This window comes from Melanerpes formicivorus, unplaced genomic scaffold, assembly GCF_026170545.1.
Source record: "Melanerpes formicivorus ecotype bairdi unplaced genomic scaffold, bMelFor1.0.p_v2 SCAF_432, whole genome shotgun sequence".
Lineage (NCBI taxonomy): Eukaryota > Metazoa > Chordata > Aves > Piciformes > Picidae > Melanerpes > Melanerpes formicivorus.
Genome location: NW_027142784.1, coordinates 1 through 26,773, shown reverse-complemented (window position 1 = coordinate 26,773; position 26,773 = coordinate 1). Strand labels below are relative to the sequence as shown.

Genomic DNA, 26,773 nt, shown 5'->3' with positions numbered 1-26,773 from the left:
GCCCCTGCCTTTGCCTTCTGCAGTGAAGCTGAGAATCGTCTGCCTGGACCACAACCTGATGCCCAGAGACAGGGAGGTGAGGAAGGGTCAGGGTGCAGGGTGGGCATGGAGGCAACAGGGCCCCCACGGGCCCAGGATCAGCAGCCTGGGCAGCAGTGGCACAGCCTTCAGTGCCAGCACAGTGCCACACCTTCAGTGCCAGCACAGACACAGCCTTCAGTGCCAGCACAGACACAGATTTCAGTGCCAGCACAGACACAGCCTTCAGTGCCAGCACAGACACAGCCTTCAGTGCCAGCACAGACAGCTTCCAGTGCCAGCACACAGACACAGCCTTCAGTGCCAGCACAGTGCCTCAGCCTTGTGCCAGCACAGTGCCACAGCCTTCAGTGCCAGCACAGTGCCACAGCCTTCAGTGCCAGCACAGACACAGCCTTCAGTGCCAGCACAGTGCCACAGCCTTCAGTGTCAACACAGACACAGCCTTCAGTGCCAGCACAGTGCCTCAGCCTTGTGCCAGCACAATGCCACAGCCTTCAGTGCCAGCACAGACACAGCCGTCAGTGCCACCACACAGACAGAGCCTTCAGTGCCAGCACCGTGCCACAGGCTTCAGTGCCAGCACAGTGCCACAGCCTTGTGCCAGCACAAGCATGGAGGAGATGTGTGTGGGGAGGGAATTCCCCAAACACCAAAGAGATGTGGCACAGCCTGAGTGCCCTGGTACCAGCCCTTGCCTTTGGCACTGGCACAGCTCTGCAGGGGCCAACCCAGAGCCCCCAGACTCAAAGCCCAGCTCAGCCCCAGGTGCTTTGGGCATGCTGAAGGTTTCCTCTCTCTCTCTCTCTCTCTCTTTGCAGCTCCAGCTGGTGACCTTGCAGGTGAGTTGTCCCCGGGTGCCCACCTGCCAGCTCCCTGGGGAGCAGCCAAGGGCCCCACACGTCTGTGGAGCTGGGCTCAAGGAGCAGGGAAAGGGACTCCCCACCTCACCCCCGTGGCTGCTGAGAGAAGTTATCAGGAGCAAGGCTTTGGGACCCTCACCCTCATTTCCAGCCCACTCAGGTCAGCTGGGTGCCTGCCTGCAGGATGGGGAAGTCCTCTGGGCATGGATGGAGATGGCAGTGCCTATGGCCACAGAGACTCTGACCCAGGCTGGAGAAGGCCCTGAGCCCCCGGTCCGGGCTGGAGCAGCCCCCTGCCCCCTCCAGCTGCCGCGGCCAGGCTGGGGCTCGGCTCAGGCAGCCGCCCAGGGGCAGTCTTCCCATGGCAGGGCTGATGCCCTCGGGGCTGCTCTGAGCACGGTGGCAGGGCAAAGCCTCTGCTCCTTATGGAGGGTCCCACGCAGGATTTGAGCCCTCGAAGTTGTCAGCCCACGTCCAGCCCCACGGGCGAGGGCTGACGCCGGCTGTCCCCGTGCGCAGGGCCCCGACTTCGAGCAAGTGATGGAGTGGAGGGGGGGTGAGGCTGCGGCAGGGCATGGCGGAGCTGTCCTTCCTGCTGCCCCCTGACTCCGTCCCGGGCACCTACACCATCAGGACAGGGAGAAACAGCCACAGCTTCAGCGTGAAGGAGCAGGGTGCGTGGGGACATGGGAGGCTGGGCTCCGCCTGCCGTCTCTGGCCACGGCCGGGAGCCGCTGAAGGAAGCTATGGGCACAGCCCCGGTCCCCACTGGGGTCTCTCCCTCCCTCCCTCCCTCCCCCCCAGGTCTCCCCCAGTTTGCAGCGCTGCTCCAGCTGCCCCACACCGTGACGCCGGAGGACGAGACGATCCCACTGCGCGTCTGTGGGTGGTGAGTGGCAGGGCAGCCCCAGCAGCGAGCCCGCCCCGGGTGCTGCTGCCCCCAGCAGCCACCCAGCCAGCTCCTGCTCCCCGGCCAGGAACCCCTCCGGGAAGGCTTTCCGGGGCAGCGCTGATGCCAGGCTGTGCCAGTACATCTTACCCCCGGACGGACCCACCCGGCACTGCGCCGTCTTGAGGGGCCAGGTGAGGGCATCGGCAGAGCCGGGAGGCACAGGGCTGCTGGTCCCGGAGGGGTCTTCCCACGCTGGGCTGCCGATGGCTGGCTGCCTCAGCTGGGCATCAGCACCCATCCTGCTCTCCTGCAAACCCAGAGACCAACCCCCCAGGAGAGCAGGGGAGCCGAGCAGGGACCTTTGGGTGGTTGTAGGGCCAGGATGGGCAGGAAGGGGGCAGCCAGGTGTGCGTGGCACGGAGTGGCACCGGCCCAGCGTGGGGGAGCAAGCCTGCGGGATCCAAGGGCTGCAGGACAGGAGGGAGGGGGCAGCGGCGGCCGGGGGGGTGAGGGTGAGGGCAGATGGCCCTCAGGGGCCCAGCCAGGGGCCGCTGCTGACGCTGGCGCTCGCTTCAGACAGGGACGAAGGGCTGCTTCTCCAGCGAGGTGCCGGCGGCTGCCTTCAAGCTGAGCAACCCCTACGCCATGCCTCGGCTCTACGCCGTCGCCTGGCTGCAGCAGGAGGGCACCGGTGAGCATCGCCCTGCCAAGGGCCAGCCCGCGGTGTCCTGGAGTGGTGGCACCTGGAGGGCACGGCACTACAACCCCCTCAGGTCTCCCTGGGGTCTCTCCCCTCCCCATCCATGAGCACAGAAGCACAGATCGATAGGGGCTGGGAGGGACCTCTGGAGCTCACCCAGTCCAGCCCAGCAGGGCACCCACAGCAGCTTGCCCAGCAGCACAATGCCCAGGGGAGGTTGGAAGCTCTCCACATCAGGAGACTCCACAACCTCTCTGGGCAGCCTGCTCCAGGCCTCCAGCACCCTCACACAAAATAACTTTCTCCTCCTGCTCAGATGGAACCTCCTGGGTGCCAGTTTGTGCCCCTTGGCCCTTGGGATGTCCCTGGACACCACTGAGCAGAGTCTGGCCCCAGCCTCTTGCCCCCCAGCCTTTAGCTCTTGCTGAGCATTGCTCAGCTCCCCTCTGGGGCTGCTCTCCTCCAGGCTCTCAGCCCCAGGGCTCTCAGCCTTTGCTCCTCCCAGAGCTGCTCCAGGCCCCTCAGCAGCTTTGTAGCCTCTGTTGGACTCTCTCCAGCAGTTCTCTGTCTCCCTGGAACTGGGGAGCTCAGAGCTGGACCCAGGACTCCAGATGTGGCCTCCCTAGGGCAGAGCAGAGGGGGACGAGAACCTCCCTCGACCTGCTGGCCACACTCTCTTTAATGCACCCCAGGAGCCCATAGCCCTTCTTGCCCAACAGGGCACCTTGCTGGCTCATGGGGAGCTTGCCCCCCAGCTCTCCCAGCTCCTCCTCCTTGGAGCTGCTTCCCAGCAGGGCTCCCCTCACCTGTCCTGGTGCAGGAGGTTGTTCCTCCCCAGGGGCAGGGTCCTGCACACGCCCTTGCTGACCTTCATGAGGATCCCTCTGCCCTGCTCTCCCCTGGCTGGGTCAATCACTGTGCTTTTGAGAGTCTCTGACCCATCTTTCCTGGAGGGCGTCACCGGGACAGTTGCTGAGAGCCTCTCCCCTCTCCCCTCTCTCCTCTCCCCTCTCCCCTCTCCCCTCTCTCCTCTCTCCTCTCTCTCCTGTCCCCTCTCCCCTCTCTCCTCTCTTCTCTCTCCTCTCTCCTCTCCCCTCTCCCCTCTCCCCTCTCCCCTCTCCCCTCTCCCCTCTCTCCTCTCTCCTCTCTCCTCTCCTCTCTCTCATCTCCCCTCTCCCCTCTCCCCTCTCTCCTCTCTCCTCTCCCCTCTCCCCTCTCCCCTCTCTCCTCTCCCCTCTCCCCTCTCCCCTCTCCCCTTTCCCCTCTCTCCTCTCTTCTCTCTCCTCTCTCCTCTCCCCTCTCCCCTCTCCCCTCTCCTCTCTCCTCTCTCCTCTCCTCTCTCTCATCTCCCCTCTCCCCTCTCTCCTCTCTCCTCTCCCCTCACTCCTCTCTCTCCTCTCTCCTCTCCCCTCTCTCTTCTCTCCTCTCTCCTCTCCCCATTCTCCTCTCACCTCTCTCCTCTCCACTCTCTCCTCTCTCCTCTCTCCTCTCCCCTGTCTTATCTCTCCTGTCTTCTCTCATCTCTCTCCTCTCTCCTTTCCCCTCTCTCCTCTCTCCTTACTCCTCTCTCCTCTCTCCTCACTCCTCTCTCCTGTCCCCAGGGCTGTGGCAGACAGTGACCCAAACCTGTCTGGTCGTGCAGGAAACAACCACAATCAGCCTCCAGAGCCCTGATTTCTTCTACAATCCTGGGGCTACCTACAAAGCCACGGTAACAGGGGGGGGCCTGTACCCTGCTGCCCCCAACCCTACTCTCTCTGAGCCCCTGCCCTGCCCAGCCCTGCCCTCTGCCCCACACCTGCAGCCCAGCCCAGCCCAGGCCATTTCCCTTTCTTTCCTGGTGCAGATGCTGCTGAAGGGCCCCAAGGGCTCTGTGCTGAGGGAGAAGGAGCTCCTCCTTGTGATCAACAACATGACAGGGTTGGTGGGGATACAAACCCTGCTGACAGATGAGCTGGGGAGAGCCTCTGTGGAGCTGGACACCTCTGGCTGGAGTGACAAGATCACCCTGCACGTGAGTGAGCCCTCAGGAGGCAGAGCTCTTCTTATGGGGCACCTTCCAGCCTCCTCTTGACCCCAGCTGGTCCTTTTGCCCCCTCAGCACCCCCCTGCTGAAAGCTCCACCTGTTCCTTAGCCCTCTTCAAGCCTTGCTTGCCCACCTGCAGACCCTTCCTGCTCCTGCTGTGCAACTCTCAGTCGTGCTGCTCTCTGCAAGTTCCTCCTCTCTGCCTTCCTGCTCTCCCACTCCACTGCCCAGTTTCAGGACCCATTTTCAGGACCCCTTTCTGCCTTCACCACCTGGGACACAAGATCAGATCCTCATGGGTTGGGCTTTCAGTTCCTACCCCCTGCTCACACCTGCTGCTCAGCCCTTGCCTCCTGCTCTTGCCACCCCCTTCGAGGGTCCCTTGTGCTGCTGCTCAGCTCTCTGCTTTGGGTGCTGAGCACAGCTGGGCTCTGCTCCTTGGCAACCTTCCTGCAGGGATGCCACAGCTGCAGGGTGGCTCTGCCCCCCTCCCTGCTTCTGCTCTTTGCTGTTGCCCTCAGGGAGCCTTCAAGGATGGACCTCCAGCTGCAGAGCCTGAAATCCTGGGCAGCTCCCACTACCAAAGTGTTGTTTACCGCCTGTACCCCAGCTCCTCGGGGGGAAAAGCCTTCCTGGCCATCCACAGGGTGGCAAAGGAGCTGCCCTGTGGCCAGACCCTGCAGCTGGAGGTGGATTACTTCTTGGGGGAGAAGGCCACGGGGATGGAGCAGCACAGCCTGGATGTGGTCTTCCTGGTGAGTCTTCACCTGGGGAGGGATGGGAGGCTGCAGGGGAGGCTGCCCAGGGTTGGGCTTCAGCAGAAACCATTCCCAGCCAGCCCTGAGAGCTGGAGCTGGCAGGTCTTGAGGCACCATTTCCATCCCTCCTGCAGGATGTGGCTCTAATGGTCTCTCTCTGAGCCTCCTCCGTGGTACCCCCTCGGCTGCTTGTGCTCATTCCCTGCTCAGCATCAGTTTGGTTGTTCCATCTCCTCCTCTGCAGGTCCTGGCCAAGGGGGCCATAGTCACTGTCCTCAGGAAAGAGCTGCATGCAGAGCCTGGTAAGTCTCAAGGCGTGGAGGGGCTGTGCAGGGCTCTGCTCTCCATCCCTGCTCCTCATAGGCTCACAGCACCAGGAAATGGTTTGGGCTGGAAGGAACCTTCAAGATCATCCAGTTCCAGCCCCCTGCCACGGGCAGGGACCCCTCCCACCAGCCCAGCTGGCTCAAGGCCTCATCCAGCCTGGCCCTGAACACCTCCAGGGAGGAGGCAGCCACAGCCTCCCTGGGCAGCCTGTGCCAGAGTCTCCCCATCCACCTCCTCTCCTTTCCTGTGGTCCAGGGCTGAAAGGCTTCTTCTCCCTGGAGCTGCCCATCAGCCTCCAGCTGGCACCCAGGTTCAGGGTGCTGGGCTACATGGTGCTGCCTGATGGGGAGCTGGTGGCTGACAGCACCAAGTTCAGCGTGGCCAAGTGCTTCCCCACCAAGGTGAGCAGGGGCTGCCAGAGCCAGGGGAGCTGCTGCTGGCCTTGGTGGGGAGCTGCAGGCACTGAGCCTCACTCCTCAGCAGAGCTTTCCCTCACCCCCAGACTCTCCTTTCAGGGAGGGTTCTCCTTCCCCTCCCATTCCTGCTGCTGCTGCAAACCACCTCCTGGCTCTGCTCACGCCCCTCACTCTCCATCCTCTGCTGGCGCCTGGGGCCAGGCTGTGGCACAGAGGTGCTGCCTGGGACCAGCTCCCACTCTCCTAATGCAAAGGCTTCCTCCCTCCCCAGGTGAACCTCTCCTTCTCGGAGCAGAGGGCCCTGGGGGGCTCCCATCTCCGGCTGAAGGTGCAGGCTGCCCCAGGGTCACTCTGTGCTACCTACGCCAGGGACCAACGTGCTCAGCCCTCAGCTTCCAAGCCCAGGCTCAGCCCTGATGTGGTGAGGATGAAGTAACCTCAGAGCTGAGCTGGCCCTGGGCTGGGCAGGGGCATGGGGCCAGCGGTTTCTTTCCACTGCCACCTATTCTAGAGGAGGGCAGCAGGGAGCCTGGGGAGTTGCTGGGTGTCCAGGAGCCTGCAGTGAGCCACTGCCACCACCCATGGCCCTCGGGGCTTTGCTGGGGAGATGCTGCACCACTGCCTGGTGATGCCTCCCAGCAGCATCCACAGCCTCCCTGGGCACCCTGTTCTAATGTCTCCCCACCCATCTCCTCTCCTGTGCTCCAGGGCTGAGAGGCTGCTTCTCCCTGGAGCTGCCCCTCAGGCTCCAGCTGAGGCGCTCCGGGGTGCCTCCTGGGGTGGAAACCCCCAGAAGAGGGGGTGGGGGGTGGGAAGCATCCCCTGCTCTTGGAGAGAAGAGAGATGGGGCAGTGATGAGGCCCAGGGGAGAGGCTGGCAGCAGGGCAGCATCACTACCATGCCCTGGGAGGTGCAGAAGCTCCAGGAGCAATGTCAGGGGCCAGAGAGGCTGGAGCTGGGCCGGCAGTGTTCTGTGTGTGGCTTTGCTGTAGGTCTATGACAGCATCCCCAGGTTCTATGAAGGCAACTACCCCTCTGAAGTGGAAGAGGATGACTTACCCACGTGTGCATTGCTGGGGTTCATAGGCATGACCCCAAACTTGCCCTCCCTCAACTGCTTCGAGGTGCCTGGCAACCGCGGCTGGAAGGACTGCATACGCAGCCTGCAGCGCAGGGCTGCAGACACCCCAGGTCCCTCCACCTTCCTGAAGGTAGGAGCCCCCCCAGCCCTCCCTCACACTCCTCTCCCTCCCAGGGTGCTGGGGGCACCTGCCCCCTTCCCCAGCCAGCCCCCTGTCTGTGCTCATGAGCAATGCTCTCAGAATCACAGACTCCTTCAGGCTGGACCAGCAGCTCAGCCCCACCCTGCCGCCGGGGCATGGCCCCAGGGGCTATGGCCACAGGCTCCCTGAGCACCTCCAGGCATGGGGACTCCACCACCCCCCTGGGCAGCCTGGGCCAGTCCCTGACCACCCCTGCAGCAAGGAAATTATTCCTCATATCCAGCCTAACCCTCCCCTGCTGCAACCTGAGACCATCTCCTCTTGTCCTGTCAGTGCTGCAGGCTGGGGGCAGAGGGGCTGAGAGCAGCCAGGCAGAGAGGGACCTCGGGGTGCTGGGGGACAGCAGCTGAACAGGAGGCAGCAATGTGCCCAGGGGACCAAGAAGGCCAAGGGCATCCTGGCCTGCAGCAGGAAGAGTGTGGCCAGCAGGAGCAGGGAAGTCCTTGTGCCCTGTGCTCAGCACTGCTGAGGCCACACCTGGAGTCCTGTGTCCAGTTCTGGGCTCCTCAGGTTAGGAAAGAGGTTGAGCTGCTGGAAGGTGTCCAGAGAAGGGCAAGAAAGCTGGGGAGGGGTCTGGAGCACAGCCCTGTGAGGAGAGGCTGAGGGAGCTGGGGTTGCTTAGCCTGGAGAAGAGGAGGCTCAGGGGAGACCTTCTTGCTCTCTGCAACTCCCTGCAGGGAAGTTGGAGCCAGGTGGGGGTTGGGCTCTTTTGCAGGCAATCAGCAGCAGAACAAGAGGACAGAGTCTCAAGCTGTGCCAGGGGAGGTTTAGGCTGGAGGTGAGGAGGAAGTTCTTCCCAGCAAGAGAGATTGGCCACTGGGATGTGCTGCCCAGGGAGGTGGTGCAGTCCCCATCCCTGGAGGTGTTTAGGAAGAGCCTGGATGAGGCCCTTAGTGCCATGGTTGAGTTGCTCAGATGGTGCTGGGTGAGAGGTTAGACTTGGTGATCTCAAAGGTCTCTTCCAACCTTATTGGTTCTATGATTCTGTGATAGTTGGGAGCAGAGCCCAGCCCCCACCTGGCTCCAGCCTCCTCTCAGGGAGCTGCAGAGAGCAATGAGATCTCCCTCAGCCTCCTCCAGGCTCAACACCCCCAGCTCCCTCAGCTGCTCCTCCCCAGCCCTGTTCTCCAGACCCTTCCCAGAGCTCTGTTGCCCTTCCCTGGCCCTGCTGCAACCTCTCAATGTCCTTCTTGGAGTGAGGTCCCCAAAACTGAACCCAGGGTTCACAGTGTGGCCCAGTGCAGGGGGACAATCATTGCCCTGCTCCTGCTGGCCACACCACTGCTGATCCAAGCCAGGCTGCTGGTGACCACCTTCTGGTGGCCCTGTCTCATCTTCAGCCACCCTTGGCCGAGTGCCCTCAGGTCCTCTTCCAGCAGGTAGCTTCCAGGCACTCTGCCCAAGCCTGCAGCCCTCCTGGGGTGGCTGTGTTCCATGCTTCTGTTCTGGGCCACATTTCAGGATGCAAGTTTGAAAGTGATCACCAACACCCTCCTGGGCTGCTCCTTCGGGGTCCAGTACCAGACGTTCCAAAGCCTTCTCTTCGCCACAGGTAAGAAGGGAGGGGCTGGAGCTGCCTGGGTGCTGGCTGCAGAAGGGACATCCTGCCTCTTCCCTTCCTTCCTTTCTGACAGCACACTGCTTGCAGGAGCACCCCTGGAGGCCATTGAGCAGGCAGGGGTGCTGCAGGACACTGGGCTGCAGAGGGACCTGCTGAGGACGTGGCTGTGGGAGCTGCTCCCCGTGGGGTGAGTTGGGAGCTCCAGCAGAGCTGGAGCCAAGGGGCTGCCCTGACCTCATCAGCCTCACCCCTGGGTGCAGCACCCACAGCTCCAGCTCGGTGTCCAGGAGTCACACTGAGACATGTCCAGCTCCTTCCCTGGGAACTCAGCAGCATACCCAGGAGGGATTCAGGATCCCTGAGAGGGATTCAGGATCTGTTCTGGAGGCAGGGGCTGCCATGAGGGGCAGGGGCTGCCATGAGAGGCAGGGGCTGCCATGAGGGGCAGGGACTGCTATGAGAGGCAGGGGCTGCCATGAGAGGCAGGGACTGCCATGAGGGGCAGGGGCTGCTATGAGGGGCAGGAGCTGCCATGAGAGGCAGGGACTGCCATGAGGGGCAGGGGCTGCCGTGAGGGGCAGGGGCTGCCATGGGGGGCAGGGGCTGCCATGAGATCCAGGAGCTGCCATGAGAGGCAGGGGCTGCCATGAGAGGCAGGGGCTGCCATGAGGGGCAGGGGCTGCCATGGGAGGCAGGGGCTGCCATGAGGGGCAGGGGCTGCCAAGAGGGGCAGGGGCTGCCATGAGAGGCAGAGCCTGCCATGAGGGGCGGGGTCTGCCATGAGGGGCAGGGGCTGCCATGAGATCCAGGAGCTGCCATGAGAGGCAGGGGCTGCCATGAGGGGCATCGGCTGCCATGGGAGGCAGGGACTGCCATGAGGGGCAGGGGCTGCCATGACAGGCAGGGGCAGGGGCAGGGGCTGCCATGAGGGGCAGGGGCTGCCATGACAGGCAGGGGCAGGGGCAGGGGCTGCCATGAGGGGCAGGGGCTGCTATGAGGGGCACGGGTTGCCATGAGGGGCAGGGGCTGCCATGAGGGGCAGGGGCTGCCATGAGAGGTAGGGGATGCCATGAGGGGCAGGGGTTGCCACGAGGGGTAGGGGTTACCATGAGGGGCAGGGGCTGCCATGAGAGGCAGGAGCTGCCATGAGGGGCAGGGGCAGCGAGGGTGCCTCAGCCCATCCCCGAGTCTGTGCTGGCCAGCAGGTGGCCTTCAACTCTCCTGGCCCACTGAGCTGCTGGCGGGGTCAGGTGCCCAGGACCTGGAGGAAGGGCATTGGCTGTGCCAAATCAAGCCCAGCCTGCAAGCTCTGCCCCATCCTCCCCTGCCCTGCAGGGAGAGCGGCTCGGCAGAGGTGATGGTGACAGTGCCCAACGCTACCACCAGCTGGGAGGCTGGGATGCTCTGCACGACTCCCCTGGGCTTGGGGCTGGCCCCTGCCACCACCCTGACCACCTTCAAGCCCCTCTCCGTGGAGCTGGCACTGCCCTCCTCCGTGGCCCCCCACGAAGCCTTCACCCCCGTGGCCACCGTCGCCAACTACCTGCAGCAGTGCCTGCGGGTGAGTGGGGCCGGGGAGGGGGCCCTGGGGCTGGGGGCTGGTGGGGGCTGATGGACCTGTGGCCCTGGCCTGGCAGGTCCAGGTGAGGCTGGTGACACCTGTGGGGCTGGAGATGCTGGCAGGAATGAGCAGGGTCTACAGAGACTGCGTCTGCCCCGAGGAACCGAGGACCTTCCACTGGAGACTGAGAGCCACCAGCCAGGGTACAGAGGGGACAGCAGAGGGCTGGGGAGGGGGCAGGGGAGGCCAGCAGTGACACCCCTCACAAACCTCCCCTTTCTCACTGCTTCCCTCATCCCTTCCTTCCTCTCCCAACCACCTCTCTCCAATTTCCCTTTTCCCTTCTCCACTCTCCAGCCTCTTCCCTCCAAACCCTTCCTCCCTCTCCCAGCCACCTCTCTCCTCTTCCCCTTTCCCCTTCAGCCTCACCTCCATCCCTGGAAAGGTAATGAAGCAACTTATGCTTGGTGCTGTCCCATCCCTGGAGGTGTTTAGGAAGAGCCTGGATGAGGCCCTTGGTGCCATGGTTTAGCTGATCAGATGGTGCTGGGGGAGAGGTTGGACTGGATGACCTCAAAGATCTCTTCCAACCTGCTCTATTCTATTCTATTCTATTCTATTCTATTCTATTCTATTCTATTCTATTCTATTCTATTCTATTCTATTCTATTCCATTCCATTCCATTCCATTCCATTCCATTCCACTCTCCAGCCTCTTCCCTCCACTTCTGGTCCCATCACACCCCCACCCCCACCCTCCTCCTCTTCCTTCCCCAGCTCCCCAGGATGGCTCTGAGCTGGAGCCAGCCCCTGAGGCAGTGGCACAGTGACCTCCCCATCTGCCTCTGCAGGGAACATGACTGCCATGGCTGTGGCCAGGACCCTGAACTCTGGCAACCTCTGTGGCACCCAGGTGCCCACAGTGCTCAGCCAGGGGCAGCAGGACACCGACTCCAAAGTGCTGCTGGTGCAGGTGAGCAGAGCTGTGGCGGTGGTGGGAGACTGCTGCTGGTGCAGGGAGACTGCTGCTGGTGCAGGGAGACTGCTGCTGGTGCAGGGAGACTGCTGCTGGTGGTGGGAGACTGCTGGTGGTGCAGGGAGACTGCTGCTGGTGGTGGGAGACTGCTGCTGGTGCAGCTGAGCAGAGCTGGTGGCCAGGCTGTGAGAGTTGGCCTTGGGCAGCCTGCAGAAGACAAGGCTCCAGGGAGAGCTTCTGGTGGCCTTGCAGTGCTTCAAGGGCCCAGCAGAGAGCTGGGGACAGAGCTTTGAGCAGGGCCTGATGGGACAGGACAAGGGGGGATGGTTGGAAAGGGCAAGAGGGAGCTTGAGAGTGGAGAGAAGGAGAAATGTTTGGCAGTGAGGGTGGGGAGAGCCTGGCCCAGGCTGCCCAGAGAGCTGGGAGCTGCCCCATGCCTGGCAGCAGTGCAGGGGAGGTTGTGTGGGGCTGTGAGCAGCCTGCTGTGGCTGGGGCTGTCCCTGGGGGCTGCAGGGGGCTGCACTGGCTGAGCTTTAAAGGTCCCTTCCAATCCCTTCCCTGATTCTACCCCTGCTGTATTCCTGTTTTTAAGCCTCCAGCATCAAAGTGAAGGCAAACTGCAGCTGCTTGGCTGTGCCTCCAGCCCCATCCCTGCCACAGCCAGCAGCCACCCACCACCTCCAGAGCTGGCAGCCTCTTCCCATCCCTTGGCCCCCTTCACCTGACCCAGCAGCAGCCTGAGCAGCAGGGTTGAGAAGAAGACTCTGAGCCCCCCATGGAGTCCTGGTGCCCCTGCAGCCCCTTGGAGAGGACAGCAGGGCAGGTGAGCTGAGCCTGGGCTGACCACAGACCTTGGGAGAGGAGTGGAAGCTTGGTGGGTGGCCATGGAGAGGGGGTTTCTGGGTGCAGCCCTGGCCCTGGCCCCACTCCCCCAGGCTGGAAACCAAAGAAATCTCCAAGGGGGCTAAGGGAGGTGGAAGAAGCAAACTGCTTTGCTTGCAAGAAAGCTTCTTTGCTGCAGGCTCCTGATCCAAACTCAGCTGGGCTTGGAGGCTCAGGTCTCCTGTGCCCCCCAGTGATGTGCCAGAGGGGCTGCATCTTCCCTTTGCTTTGCTGAATAAAGAGCTGGAAGCAGAGAGGGCACTGATGGCATGGGCAGCAAGGCAGGAGGAGAAGCAGCACCACATGGGCTGAGGGCTGCCTGCTCTGCAGGGCCTGGGGCCAAGGCACTTGGGCTCCTGCTCCCGAATCATCACCAGCAGATGGCAAATCCTCTGGGCAGTACTTGCCCTGCAGGCACTGATCCCACAGGCAAAGCCCTTCCTGCTCCTGGATCAGCCTCCTGCTCCTCGAGGTGCCCAACACATCCTGTGCTGTGTCCTGGAGGGCTTGGAGTGCTGCTGGCCCCCAGCTCCTGCCACAGTGAACCCCAGGGTGCCTGTGGGGCACTGAGCCATGCCCACAGCCTGGGGCAGCAGCAGCAGCTCAGGGCCGTGCTCCCTGCTTGTGTTCATGGGGCTGGGGGAGAGCAGACTCTTCTGGACACCAGCAGCAGGTGGGACTGCTCCTGAAGGACAGGCAGGGGAGCACAGGAGGGTGTCCAGCACTACCTGAGCAGGGCAGGCAGGGGGACAGCAGCCATGGCCACTGAGAGCCCACAGGGAAGAGCACAGCTCCACAGAGCCACTGGATGACAGAACAGGTTGAGCTGGAAGAGACCTTCCAAGCTCAGCCAGTGCAGCCCCCTGCAGCCCCCAGGGACAGCCCCAGCCACAGCAGGCTACTCACAGCCCCACACAACCTCCCCTGCACTGCTGCCAGGCATGGGGCAGCTCCCAGCTCTCTGGGCAGCCTGGGCCAGGCTCTCCCCACCCTCACTGCCAAACATTTCTCCTTCTCTCCACTCTCAAGCTCCCTCTTGCCCTTTCCAACCCTCCCCCCTTGTCCTTTCCCACCCTCCCCCCCTTGTCCTTTCCCATCAGGCCCTGCTCAAAGCTCTGTCCCCAGCTCTCTGCTGGGCCCTTGAAGCACTGCAAGGCCACCAGAAGCTCTCCCTGGAGCCTTCTCTTCTGCAGGCTGCCCAAGGCCAACTCTCTCAGCCTGGCCACCAGCTCTGCCAGTCCAACCAGAGGTGTCCAGCTCGAAGGAGGCTGTCCCTGAGGAGTCAGTCAGGAGGGTCTGCCTCACCTCTCCTCCTTGGTGCCTCACGATGAGCGGGAGCTGCTTCCGCGGCAGCGCGGCGCCGGCAGCTCCCTTCAGCAGCATCTGCAGCAGGAGGGCAGGGGAGGAGCCCCGGGGTGGGCTGCTCTGCACGGGGCTGGGGGGCAGCAGGGGCATGGCTGGCTGCAGCAGGGTGCAGAGGAGCCCTGTGGGGTGCAGGGACCTCCCCCATTACCATGCCAGTGTAGGGGATGCCAGTCCTGTAGAAACCATCAGTGTCTTGGAAGGTGACGGAGAGGCCTTCAGGGACAATCTTGAAGCTCTTGGTGCCGCTCACCTCCAGCCGTGCTGGTGGAGGGAGTGGGGAGCTGAGGCTGGTGCAGGGACACAGAGCACAGGTCAACTGCTGCCACCTTGCCCCCCAGTGTGCAGAAAATGCCCCTGCAGGCTTTGCCTCTGCAGCCAACAGCAGCCAGCAGAGCTTGCATCTCCCAGCAGCACACCGAAGCCTCTGTGGCCTGGTTTGGAGCTAGAGCCGGGCTGCAGCTGGCTGCAGAGACTTCAGCAGAGGTCCTTCACCAATGCAGGACCACCCTGGGGCCAGGGGCCAGCACATGGCCTTCTCCTTTTCCAAAACCAAGCCTCTGGAGGTGAATTCTGGCATGAGCAAGGTGGTGGCTGAGGGATTAGCTCCAAGGGTGAAGCCACACAAGCAGCCTGGGTGAAACCACAGCTCCACTTTGCAAGGACTCATCTCACTGTTGGCCAAATCTTTGGAGCCTGGGAAGTTTTGTTAGCCTCCTGACCCTTTCTCTGCTCAGAACTTGAATAGTTGGGGCTGTTCAGTCTGGAGAAGAGAAGGCTCCCAGGAGACAAGTCCAAGTGCCAGGGGCTGCACTTTGAAGCTCTTGGTGCCTCTCACCTCCAGCCCTGTGGGGAGGGAGTGGGGAGCTGAGGCTGTGTAATGGGTTGGGGCAAACCCCCTCCCCACCACGGGCAGAAAACAACGACTCAGACAAAAGGATTGCAAAAGTGATGGAAAGTTTAAATAGAAAAACAATTTAAAAACAAAACAAACAGCAATGAAAGCTTTACAGAGCACCACAAGCACCGTGACAAAGAGAGATCCCAGAACACACCCTGGGAGTACACCCAAACCCCCCCCCCCCCCAGGGCTCTTTCCTCCCCCCCCAACCCAGCCTTGGGCCTGGGCAGGCCCAAGGGAAGCAGCTCAGCCATTTTACCTAGGCTGCAGCTGGGGACGAAAGAGGAAGTGAAGACCCCGCATGGGCATTTTATAGGGGAGCAGGGCATTATGGGAATGCAATACCTGGTCTCCTGTGACCACCCCCTAGGCTGGGCCCACCCCTTGAGACCTCCCAGGTGTGGTCTATGCAGTGGCATCCGGGCCAGCCCCCAGCCTAAACCACCACACACCACCCCTTATTCCATACCATAATCCCTGCACCCAAAACATATCATCAAATGAGAACTGTACTGATGCCATGTCTAGCAACAGTCCAGGTCTTCATCTGGGCATCATTCCACACAGTCTCTCATTCAGGCTAAAGTATCAGTCCATTCCAGTTCTTCTTCCTCATATGATTGAACCTCCCAGCGACACAGAGTCATTCGCCTGCAGTGTGAATTGCTTGTGGATCATTGGGACATCTTGGTCACCTGGCATTACCTCACAACTTCTCAGCCGAGCCTTTGTTTGCTTTTACAGTTACTCAGCGGCTTTTTTCCACCCCTGGGGCAAGCCGGTCAGAGCAACGACCACTTTTCTCCATCCCTCCAGGGAGCCTCAGCCGACTGCTTCCAGCCGTGGTCCGAAGCTACACAAATGCACATCGCAGGCACATCGCAGGCACATCACAGGCACATCAGAGGCACATCAGAGGCACATCGCAGGCACATCGCAGGCGCATCGCAGGCACATCAGAGGCACATCAGAGGCACATCGCAGGCACATCACAGGCACATCGCAGGCACATCGCAGCCACATCAGAGGCACATCGCAGGCACATCACAGGCACATGGCAGGCACATGGCAGGCACATGGCAGGCACATCGCAGGCACATTGCAGGCACATCACAGGCACATCAGAGGCACATCGCAGGCACATCACAGGCACATCACAGGCACATGGCAGGCACATGGCAGGCACATCTCAGGCACATCGCAGGCACATCACAGGCACATCGCAGGCGCATCACAGGGACATCACAGGCACATCGCAGGCACATCACAGGCACATCACAAACACATCTGTCAAGGTCCGGAGACATTAGATGTCTCGGTCCGGAGACACAGTTCTTTTAAATATTCCCGTGTTGTGAAATTAAAGGCACAAACGAGGCCAAAGTATCAACAGCTAGACTATTTATTACATAAATAAAGTGGACATAAGAAAGGAAGAGGGAGAAAATAGAGAAAGTGGACATAAGAAGGGAAAGGGAGAAAAGAGATAGAGAGAGAGGGACGAGAGATAGAAGAGGAAAGGAATTATATTACCACACCCCTCATCCCCCCCAAGATAAAGTCTGTGGAGGAAAGGTGCTGCAGGAGATGTTGGGTTTGTAGAGAAATGGTGTTGAGGCTTTTGCTGGAGAACAGCTGTGGTCCTCTGGGGAGATGTTGGGTTGATACAGGAACAGTGCTGAGGCTCCTCTGGGCAACCTGGGTCTGTAGAGGAGGGGTGCTGAGGATTTGGCTGGAGCTGTGGTCCTCCGGGCAGCTTCTTTTCTCCGGAGCAGCATCGTCCCGGCTTTCACTTCTCAGCGGCCTGGCCCGTCTCCTGTGTTTTCCTTCATCTCCGTTTTTCTCCCCGTTTTTCTCCTCTGTTTCTCTCCTCTGTTTCTCTCCTGTGTTTCTCTCTACAAACCAGTAGTTGCTCAAGTCTTTTATACAGTTTTTTAGTCCTTAGGTATGTAGTCAAATATTGTCCCTCAGGAATTCCAGTGGCAGGAAATCTGTGTGTTTGGGCAAGACCCTGGCTGGAGGAGGGGGAAATCTCCGTCTACCCTGTCTCCATCCAGACAAGTCCTCCCACATTCCTTTACACAGGTGGTGGAAACCATTGTATCACCCTGCCCAAGGTACTTGATGGGCGGAAACCACCCTGCCCAGAAAGCGTGATGGCTGGGTCTTTGGGTCCATTGTTGTAGTCCTGTGTTATCACGATGCAATCACAAGCTGATTTGCATCCAGGATTGGTGGACAGGATTCTTTCCACCTTCTTTCCAGTGGCTCTGCTATCACTTTATCTTTGTTGACTCACATAGAGAGAGACAAACTTATTAGACTCTCACAACATCGCAGGCACATCGCAGGCACATCAGAGGCACATCAGAGGCACATCGCAGCCACATCACAGGCACATCAGAGGCACGTCACAGGCACATCGCAGGCACATCACAGGCACATCGCAGCCACATCACAGGCACATCAGAGGCACGTCACAGGCACATCGCAGCCACATCACAGGCACATCACAGGCACATCGCAGGCACATCAGAGGCACATCGCAGGCACATCAGAGGCACGTCACAGGCACATCGCCGGCACATCACAGGCACATCAGAGGCACATCATAGGCACATCATAGGCAAATTGCTGGCACATCACAGGCACATCGCAGGCACATCACAGGCATGTCACAGGCACATCGCAGGCACATGAAAGGCACATTGCAGGCACATCGCAGCCACATCACAGGCACATCACAGGCACATCAGGGGCACATCGTAGGCACATCGCAGGCACATCACAGGCACATTACCTCCCCCACTGCGGCTTCGTGTACCGAGGCATCACCACATCCGATTCACAGCCCTCCCCTGGCAGAGGGGGCGGCTGCAGCACAACTCTCTGAGAAGAGAGGAGGCAGAGCCAGGTGCTTGGCGCCATTCTCGGAGCATGTCTGAAAACACCAGGGAAAGATTTACAGCTGCCGCCGCCGCTTGAACGCAGCCCGGCCCGGCCCCCACCGTCTCTGTCGCTGCGATGCAGAGTCCAAGTCACCTCCACCACTTTGGGCGTCCAAACAGTTGCTTCAGCCAAAGCCACAAGCTCGTTCTCAGGGCCATTGAGATCAGCTTGCCAGCTGAAGTCCCTGCTCGCCCTCGGATTTCAGAAGCCATCGCTTGCCCGCTCGCCATGGGCGGCTGTCCTCTGCAGCGGCCACGGGCCAACCCCGCTCTGCTTGCCGCTGCCCCCTCCTCTGCTCCACTCCCTGCTGCTCGTCACTCCACAGAGAACAAGGAGAAGAAGGCAGGTCTCGCCTTCTTAGGCTACCCGAGCATTCTTAAGCCACCCTGGGCAGAAAGTCACAGAAAGAGCCACCCCTCGCTGTTCCCAAGCAACAGGAGGGACGTCCATGCCATCAGCCACGCACCAGGAGGCCTTCTGCAGTCCACAGGAGAGTTCACACAGTCGCCCCAACAAGAAAACTTGAGCCCCAACTTGCAAACCCAAACCGACGCCCAGAACTAAATTTAAACTCTCCATTGTTTGCAATCGATCTGCAGAGTGGGCACAGCAGCCATCCCCACGTTGGTGCGCCAAAATGTAACGGGTTGGGGCAAACCCCCTCCCTACCACAGGGCAGAAACAACGACTCAGACAAAGGGATTGCAAAAGTGATGGAAAGTTTAAATAGAAAAACAATTTACAAACAAACAACAATGAAAGTGTTGCCTGTCGTAGGCGTGGCGACCTGGTTCAGGAACGGCACGGCGGCCAACCCCAGACCGCTCGGTCCATCAGCTCGCAGACACCAATGTGGTGGATGGCAAATGGCCTTTATTAGTGAACAACACTACACTATATAACTAAAATTTACGTCACTTCCGTAAACTAAACACTCTTGGCTATCAGGAGAGGGGCCCTATCTTCCCGTACAACGCGAGATCTTCCGAACGCTGGGTCCTAACTGCCTACAATTCCCCCCTCCCTATGCGTAACCAAATTAGCTAAAATATAAGAATCCTAAAAAATAGAACAATTTTAAAAGTATACATCATAAACTTGAATAAAAAATGTAAGGCACAATGACTAAGGATAACTAAGAATAACACTAGGTAAACATTCTTTAGACGGCTCAAGGCATCACAGCCCCCCTCTGCGGAGGCTATTTTGCCGTTCTCTGGATTCTGCCAGTGCGGAACTCCCAGGCTTGGACAGGACACTTGCCAGCTCGTCATCGTCTCTTGCCACTGGGGTATATGGGTCACAAGGGTGTCCAATGATCTGGTCCTGTGAAAAGAAACTCACACTTTCATTAGTTTTATTCTGAAGACCTGGTTTAATAGACTTAAGTGGACACCATTGAACTCTACCATCTTTTTTAACTGCGGCATACCCTCGGCCTGTCAGAACTAATTTCCACCCCTGTTCCCATTCTCCCAGCTCATTTCTAACTATGACCAACGGGCCTTCCTCTAGTGCTTGAGTGGCCCAATGTTTTTGAGCGGGGCTATTCACCTCCTCCCCCCTAGGAAATTGATTCAGTGCTAGCAAAGCAGTCGCCAGGAGGCGCGCTTGGTCTCCTGGGGGAATGATGTTGACAAAACCTTCTGCTTTTGCTAATACCTCCAATGTAGTTTTCAGAGTTTGATTTGCTCATTCTACTATGGCCTGTCCCGTGCTATTATACGGGATGCCGTGTATTAGGGTGATACCCCATTTCAAAGCAAATGCCTGGATTGATTTAGACACAAAATTGGGACCATTATCTGTTTTGATCTGATTAGGGACACCAAGCCATGCCATGGCCGTAAGCCAATGTTGAATGGTTGCTTTGGAGTCAGTCCTAAGGTGTTGAGTGGCCACAATCACCCCGCTATATGTGTCTATAGTAACCGCTAGCCACGCTTGAGGCTTCAGCAACTGACAGAGCGTAAAGTCCGTCTGCCACACCTCAGAGGCTTTAAGACCTCTGGGATTAACTCCACTGGACCACAGCGGTGCTTTTTGACAGTGAGGACACGTAGCGAGTGAACTTGAGGATACCTGTTGCTTGATAAAATCAAGAGAGTTCATTGCTTCCCTTGTTAGAGTTTTTGGTTCCCATGGGTTCTGTCCTTTTTGACGATCATGCAGGGGGGCCATGATTTCAGGACTTATCAGGACAATATTACGGAGCCATTGCAGGGACCCCACTAACTGTTGCATATCATGGAGTGTTTTGATGTCCCGACGAATCTTCATTTGGGGGGGGTCACGTAAGAGCTTGTGATCTCCACTCCCAAAAAAGTTACACATGGTCCTCTTTTGATCTTTGCACTCACGATTTCAAACCCATTTGCTTTTAAAGTCTCTGAAATTGTTGACACCAACTGGTCCACCTGACTTCCTGACGGCGCAGCGGTCAAAATATCATCCATATATTGAATGATAGTCGCAGTTGGATCACTACGCCGAACTGGTACCAATGCCCCATCCACTGTAATCTGGCAGATAGTAGGTGAGTTGATCATTCCTTGGGACAGCACTTTCCACTGGAAGCGTAGATTAGGGCGTTGACTGTTTGGAAACACAACAGAAAAAGCAAACCGCTCCTTGTCCTCCTCATGCAGGGATATCGAAAAGAAACAGTCCTTAATATCGAGGACAGCACAAGGCTGTCCTTCTGGTATCACAGAATTCATAGGCAACAGCATTTGAACAGGACCCATTGGTTGAATTCTCTTATTTACCTCACTCAGATCATGAAGGAGACAAAACCCTTCACCAGTTCGTTTGGGTATTACAAAAACTGGGGTATTCCACGGGCTAGTAGAAGGCTCTATGTGCCCTCGCTGCAGCTCGCGATCAACCAGCTCAAGAAGAGCATCCATTCGAGGCCTTGATAAGGGCCACTGCTCGACCCATACTGGGTTGGAAGATTTCCACGTCAATTTAATCGGTAGAAGTGGGTGTGCAGCAGTGGCCCTTAGAATAAATTTGTCACCCTGGCTTTTAATAAAGCTAGCACGTCCCTTCCCAACAGGGGTGGGACTCCTGACATAACATATGGAAAAAGGGTGATGGTTTTCTCCGGTCCCGTTTCACTGTGAATTGTAATTGCTACCAACTGAACGCTCCTCTGAGCTCGACTCAATCCCCCAACTCTACTCGCCATGGGGGCGTCTTCCAATTTCCAGCGTGGAGGCCAATTTGTCTCAGGAATAACCGTAACATCTGCTCCAGTGTCAATCAAGAAGGGGACATTAATGGTGGTGCCATGGGGGGCACTATAGAGAGAACAGACCCCCCACACCACTGGCGGGTTGTCACACTTTACTGCCAGGGCCACCCTAAGGTCTCGCCCCCAAGGGATGGTCCTTGCTGTTCTTGAGATAGAGGCAGATTCAGTTGGATCATCGGTTGGGCCACAAAGTTGGTCGCTTCTCGAAGGGGCAGGGAGTTCGAGAACGCTTCTCCCCATCTGAGGTTGACATAGTTGGGCCGCCTCATGTCCCAAGTGGGAGAGGGCCATATGTGGCCCAAGTGCCCTCTCCCCACCCCGTTTCCCTGGTTTTTAGATCTACAGTCCTTAGCAAAATGTCCTTTCCTTCCACAGGCCCAACACGGTCCTCTGGGTTGATTCTGGCGCAGGGGAATTGATGTTGGCGAATCCCCCAACCGAGGGCAGTTTGCCACCACGTGGCCTGCCTGGCCACAGCTAAAACATGCCATCACGTCAGCTACTGCAGTGCAAACAGCCACCTGAATTGGGGCCAAATGCTCTTCATGTACGACATGCTTAATCATGTCTGCGAGACGGAGGAAGGGGCAGCAGAGCTGCAGGGCTGCCATGGGAATGGAGCCCTGGAGCCTGGGGCAGGGCTGTGGGGCTGAGCAGTGGGAAGCAGGGCAGGTGGCACTGGCATCCAGCAGGCCACCAGGCAGCGAGGTGCCAGCAGGGCTCAGCCCCTGGCAGCCTCAGCACTCGGCTGGGGCTCTGGAAGTGCAGGGGGGCCCTGGGTGAGATGGGTGTTGGCTTCCTCAGTGAGAGGCTGGTGAGACACTGGAGCAGGGTGCCCAGGAAGGTTGTGGCTGCCTGATGCCTGGGAGTGCTGAAGGGCAGGCTGGCTGAGGCTGGGGACAAGCTGGGCTGGTGAAAGGTATCCCAGCCCATGGCAGGGGGGTGGGAGCTGGGTGGTCTTTGAGGCCTCTTCCAACCCTGATAGTTCTGGGATTCTGTGACTGCCGGAGCCTTGAACCCAGCCAGGCTTGGGTCTGGTGGTTAAACATTGTCCCAGCTGCGTGGCTGGGTGCCAGCCACAGCCTTTTGCTGGCTGCCTGCAGGGAGCTGACAGCTTGAGGAGAAGCAGCAGCAGCAGCAGCAGCAGCCCCCAGCACAGGGGCTCTGGGACCCCCTTGCTTCCACCTGGTCCCCCAAGCATGGGCTCTGCAGCCACCCTGCCCTGTCTTCTGCTTTTCATCTCCTCCCTGACAGCTGGAGCATCTGCAAAGCAGTAAGCCTTCTGTGTCTGCCTGGCCCTGCCTGCCGGCACGGTCTGGTCCCACTGCTGGCACGGTCTGGTCCCACTGCTGTGGCAGTCCTCGCTGTCAGCCCGTTGCTGCTCGGGGTGGCAGTGCTGGGGGTGCTGGGTGGTCTCCACAGTGGACTTTGCACCTGGGGTTGGTGTCTTTGGGCTGGTTTGGTGCAGGTGCATCCTCCCAGCGGGGCCAGGGGGGCAGCAGAGCCTTTCCTCCCTCCTCAGATGGACCTTGGCAACACCCAGGTGCCCCACACCAGGGCAGCCTGGAGTGGAAAGGATCCCCGAGGCTTGGGGGGGGGGGGGGGGGTGGTGTGGTGTCTCTGCTAGCCTCCCCTCACAGGGTGCCCCCTCCCCAGGCACTACCTGGTGATCTTCCCCTCTACCTTCCACTACACACACACGGGCCAAGTGCACATCCACCTCGTGGAGCTAGAGGCGCCTGTGAGGGTCACCCTGCACCTGGAGAGCAGCCATGAGGTGCCTGATGTGGTGCTGGAGGAGCAGGGCAGTGGAGTCCTGCAGCTGGCTTGGCCTCGCTTCACCCACGTGAGTGGCAGCCCCCCCCTGCCCCTGCCCCTGCCCCTGCCCCTGTCCCTGCCCCTGCCCCTGCCCCTGCTCCTGCCCCTGCCAGAGCCAGCCTGGGGCAGCTGGCAGGGCACAGGAAGTCCATCCTGGGTGGAGAGGGAGGGAGGGAGGTGAAGAGCAGAGGGACAGGAGGAACGTAGAGACCTTGTGGGCTTTATCTGCATCAGCTTCCCACACACAGCAGTGCCCTGGTGCCCTCCTGTTGCCCTCCTGGTGCCCTCCTGGTGCCTTCCTGCTGCCCTCCTGGTGCCTTCCTGCTGCCATCCTGATGCCCTCCTGGTGCCTTCCTGCTGCCCTCCAGTTGCCTTCCTGGTGCCTTCCTGCTGCCCTCCTGTCAAGGTCCGGAGACATTAAATGTCTCGGTCCAGAGACACAGTTCTTTTAAATGTTCCCGTGTTGTGAAATCAGAGGCACAAACGAGGCCAAAGTATCAACAGCTAGGCTGTTTATTACGTAAATAAAGTGGACATAAGAAAGTGGACATAAGAAGGGGAGAGGGAGAAAAGAGAGAGGGAGAGAGAGAAGAGAGATAGAAGAGGAAAGGAATTATATTACCACACCCTTCATCCCCCCCACGACAGTTAAAGTCTGTGGAGGAAAGGTGCTGCAGGAGATGTTGGGTTTGTAGAGGAACGGTGCTGAGGCTCCTCTGGGCAGCCTGGGTCTGTAGAGAAAGGCTGCTGAGGCTTTGGCTGGAGAAGAGCTGTGGTCCTCCGGGCAGCTTCTTTTCTCCGGAGCAGCATTGTCCTGGCTTTCCCTTCTCAGCGGCATGCTCCGTCTCCTGTGTTTTCCTTCATCTCCGTTTCTCTCCCTGTTTCTCTCCTCTGTTTCTCTCTCCAAACCAGTAGTTGCTCCAGTCTTTTATACAGTTTTTAGTCCTTAGGTATGTATTCAAATATTGTCCCTCAGGAATTCCAGGGGCAGGAAATAATCCTTAGGTTCTGTGTATTGCTGTGTGTTTGGCAAGGTTTTGGGTGGAGGGGGGGAATTTCCGTCTCCCCCATCTCCATCCAGACAAGGCCCCCCACATTCCTTACACCTCAGGAAACAGGTGGTAAAGCCCATTGTGTCGCCCTGCCCAGGGTACTTGATGGCTGGAGATTATCTTGCCCTAAAGGCATGATGGCTGGGTCCTTGGGTCCATTGTTGTAGTCCCGTGTTATCACGATGCAATCACAAGCTGATTTGCATCCAGGATTGGTAGACAGGATTCTTTCCACCTTCTTTCCAGTGGCTCTGCTATCAGTTTATCTTTGTTGACTCACATCAAGAGAGACAAACTTATTAGTCTCTCACACCTGCTGATGCCCTCCTGGTACCTTCCTGGTGCCCTCCTGGTGCCCTACTGGTGCCTTCCTGCTGCCCTCCTGATGCCCTCCTGGCGCCTTCCTGGTGCCTTCCTGCTGCCTTCCTACTGCCTCCCTGGTGCCCTCCTGGTGCCTCCCTGGCGCCACGGGGTGGTTGGGCTGGGCTCTGGGGGTGCTGTCTCAGGGGCGCCCCCCCCAGGCTCTGGCCCCAGCTCTGCTGTTTGCCTGGGGACAGGTTTCTGCGGAGCAGGAAGACTTCTACGAGGTGGCAGAGCTGCAGCTCTCCATCCAGGGAGCTTCCCTGCAGGTCTCTGAGAAGCGGCTGGTGCTGCTGGAAGCCTTGGAGCTGAGAGTCTTGCTCCAGACGGATAAGGACTCCTACGAGCCTGGGGCGGATGGTGAGGGGCAGCCGCCGCTGGGGGAGGTGCCCGGGGGGGAGGTGCCCAGGGGTGAGGTGCCCGGCATGAGGTGCCCAGGGGTGAGGTGCCCAGGGGTGGGGTGCCCAGGGGTGAGGTGCCCAGGGGTGGGGTACCCAGGGGTGGGATGCCCAGGGGTGGGCCCTGGGCTGCAGCAGTCACTCCTGCCCCTGCCTTTGCCTTCTGCAGTGAAGCTGAGAATCGTCTGCCTGGACCACAACCTGATGCCCAGAGACAGGGAGGTGAGGAAGGGTCAGGGTGCAGGGTGGGCATGGAGACAACAGGGCCCCCACGGGCCCAGGATCAGCAGCCTGGGCAGCAGTGGCACAGCCTTCAGTGCCAGCACAGTGCCACACCTTCAGTGCCAGCACAGACACAGCCTTCAGTGCCAGCACAGACACAGATTTCAGTGCCAGCACAGACACAGCCTTCAGTGCCAGCACAGACAGCTTCCAGTGCCAGCACACAGACACAGCCTTCAGTGCCAGCACAGTGCCTCAGCCTTGTGCCAGCACAGTGCCACAGCCTTCAGTGCCAGCACAGTGCCACAGCCTTCAGTGCCAGCACAGACACAGCCTTCAGTGCCAGCACAGTGCCACAGCCTTCAGTGCCAACACAGACACAGCCTTCAGTGCCAGCACAGTGCCTCAGCCTTGTGCCAGCACAATGCCACAGCCTTCAGTGCCAGCACAGACACAGCCGTCAGTGCCACCACACAGACAGAGCCTTCAGTGCCAGCACCGTGCCACAGGCTTCAGTGCCAGCACAGTGCCACAGCCTTGTGCCAGCACAAGCATGGAGGAGATGTGTGTGGGGAGGGAATTCCCCAAACACCAAAGAGATGTGGCACAGCCTGAGTGCCCTGGTACCAGCCCTTGCCTTTGGCACTGGCACAGCTCTGCAGGGGCCAACCCAGAGCCCCCAGACTCAAAGCCCAGCTCAGCCCCAGGTGCTTTGGGCATGCTGAAGGTTTCCTCTCTCTCTCTCTCTCTTTGCAGCTCCAGCTGGTGACCTTGCAGGTGAGTTGTCCCCGGGTGCCCACCTGCCAGCTCCCTGGGGAGCAGCCAAGGGCCCCACACGTCTGTGGAGCTGGGCTCAAGGAGCAGGGAAAGGGACTCCCCACCTCACCCCCGTGGCTGCTGAGAGAAGTTATCAGGAGCAAGGCTTTGGGACCCTCACCCTCATTTCCAGCCCACTCAGGTCAGCTGGGTGCCTGCCTGCAGGATGGGGAAGTCCTCTGGGCATGGATGGAGATGGCAGTGCCTATGGCCACAGAGACTCTGACCCAGGCTGGAGAAGGCCCTGAGCCCCCGGTCCGGGCTGGAGCAGCCCCCTGCCCCCTCCAGCTGCCGCGGCCAGGCTGGGGCTCGGCTCAGGCAGCCCCCCAGGGGCAGTCTTCCCTTGGCAGGGCTGATGCCCTCGGGGCTGCTCTGAGCACGGTGGCAGGGCAAAGCCTCTGCTCCTTATGGAGGGTCCCACGCAGGATTTGAGCCCTCGAAGTTGTCAGCCCACGTCCAGCCCCACGGGCGAGGGCTGACGCCGGCTGTCCCCGTGCGCAGGGCCCCGACTTCGAGCAAGTGATGGAGTGGAGGGGGGTGAGGCTGCGGCAGGGCATGGCGGAGCTGTCCTTCCTGCTGAAGGAGCGTGAAGGAGCAGGGTGCGTGGGGACATGGGAGGCTGGGCTCCGCCTGCCGTCTCTGGCCACGGCCGGGAGCCGCTGAAGGAAGCTATGGGCACAGCCCCGGTCCCCACTGGGGTCCCTCCCTCTCTCCCTCCCTCCCTCCCCCCCAGGTCTCCCCCAGTTTGCAGCGCTGCTCCAGCTGCCCCACGCCGTGACGCCGGAGGACGAGACGATCCCACTGCGCGTCTGTGGGTGGTGAGTGGCAGGGCAGCCCCAGCAGCGAGCCCGCCCCGGGTGCTGCTGCCCCCAGCAGCCACCCAGCCAGCTCCTGCTCCCCGGCCAGGAACCCCTCCGGGAAGGCTTTCCGGGGCAGCGCTGATGCCAGGCTGTGCCAGTACATCTTACCCCCGGACGGACCCACCCGGCACTGCGCCGTCTTGAGGGGCCAGGTGAGGGCATCGGCAGAGCCGGGAGGCACAGGGCTGCTGGTCCCGGAGGGGTCTCCCCACGCTGGGCTGCCGATGGCTGGCTGCCACAGCTGGGCATCAGCACCCATCCTGCTCTCCTGCAAACCCAGAGACCAACCCCCCAGGAGAGCAGGGGAGCCGAGCAGGGACCTTTGGGTGGTTGTAGGGCCAGGATGGGCAGGAAGGGGGCAGCCAGGTGTGCGTGGCACGGAGTGGCACCGGCCCAGCGTGGGGGAGCAAGCCTGCGGGATCCAAGGGCTGCAGGACAGGAGGGAGGGGGCAGCGGCGGCCGGGGGGGTGAGGGTGAGGGCAGATGGCCCT

The 26,773-nt window shown here is 60.0% G+C and overlaps 2 protein-coding genes across 4 annotated transcripts; both read left to right on the top strand.

Annotated features, from left to right (window-relative positions):
* Window positions 1-1,459: 1,459 nt before the first annotated feature.
* Window positions 1,460-18,887, top strand: LOC137459865 (alpha-2-macroglobulin-like protein 1). Of its 3 annotated transcripts, XR_010992540.1 has the most exons (18): window positions 1,460-1,576; window positions 1,707-1,791; window positions 1,880-1,985; window positions 2,371-2,485; window positions 4,096-4,205; window positions 4,341-4,508; window positions 5,043-5,276; window positions 5,524-5,581; window positions 5,862-6,007; window positions 6,294-6,443; window positions 7,015-7,233; window positions 8,767-8,857; window positions 8,954-9,053; window positions 10,202-10,427; window positions 10,504-10,630; window positions 11,279-11,400; window positions 11,996-12,226; window positions 15,293-18,887. XR_010992540.1 is itself a non-coding variant. In XM_068170574.1 (17 exons), the coding sequence occupies exons 1-17, from the start codon at window positions 1,477-1,479 to the stop codon at window positions 12,011-12,013; spliced, it is 2,175 nt and encodes a 724-aa protein (XP_068026675.1). In that variant the 5' UTR covers window positions 1,460-1,476; the 3' UTR covers window positions 12,014-12,555. The 3 variants fall into 3 exon arrangements, 2 of the variants coding, with proteins under 2 accessions (XP_068026675.1, XP_068026676.1); XM_068170574.1 differs by lacking the exon at window positions 15,293-18,887 and having other exon boundaries at window positions 11,996-12,555; XM_068170575.1 differs by lacking the exons at window positions 10,504-10,630; window positions 11,996-12,226; window positions 15,293-18,887 and having other exon boundaries at window positions 11,279-11,370.
* Window positions 18,888-21,871: 2,984 nt separating this feature from the next.
* Window positions 21,872-26,429, top strand: LOC137459866 (pregnancy zone protein-like). The gene is made up of 8 exons (XM_068170576.1): window positions 21,872-22,029; window positions 22,413-22,602; window positions 24,184-24,346; window positions 24,554-24,606; window positions 25,363-25,383; window positions 25,924-26,021; window positions 26,156-26,240; window positions 26,329-26,429. Exons 1-8 carry the CDS (start codon window positions 21,956-21,958, stop codon window positions 26,362-26,364), a joined length of 720 nt encoding a protein of 239 aa, XP_068026677.1. The 5' UTR covers window positions 21,872-21,955; the 3' UTR covers window positions 26,365-26,429.
* The last annotated feature ends 344 nt before the right edge of the window (window positions 26,430-26,773 follow it).

Bases quoted from the DNA above. Each gene is read 5' to 3' on its own strand.
- LOC137459866 (XM_068170576.1), top strand. From the start codon at position 21,956: ATGGGCTCTGCAGCCACCCTGCCCTGTCTTCTGCTTTTCATCTCCTCC. The intron at 22,030-22,412 runs GTAAGCCTTCTG...CCCCCTCCCCAG, and splicing joins GCTGGAGCATCTGCAAAGCA to GCACTACCTGGTGATCTTCC. The intron at 24,347-24,553 runs GTGAGGGGCAGC...TGCCTTCTGCAG, and splicing joins CTACGAGCCTGGGGCGGATG to TGAAGCTGAGAATCGTCTGC.
- LOC137459865 (XM_068170574.1), top strand. From the start codon at position 1,477: ATGGCGGAGCTGTCCTTCCTGCTGCCCCCTGACTCCGTCCCGGGCACC. The intron at 4,206-4,340 runs GTAACAGGGGGG...TTCCTGGTGCAG, and splicing joins GGGCTACCTACAAAGCCACG to ATGCTGCTGAAGGGCCCCAA. The intron at 4,509-5,042 runs GTGAGTGAGCCC...TGTTGCCCTCAG, and splicing joins GTGACAAGATCACCCTGCAC to GGAGCCTTCAAGGATGGACC.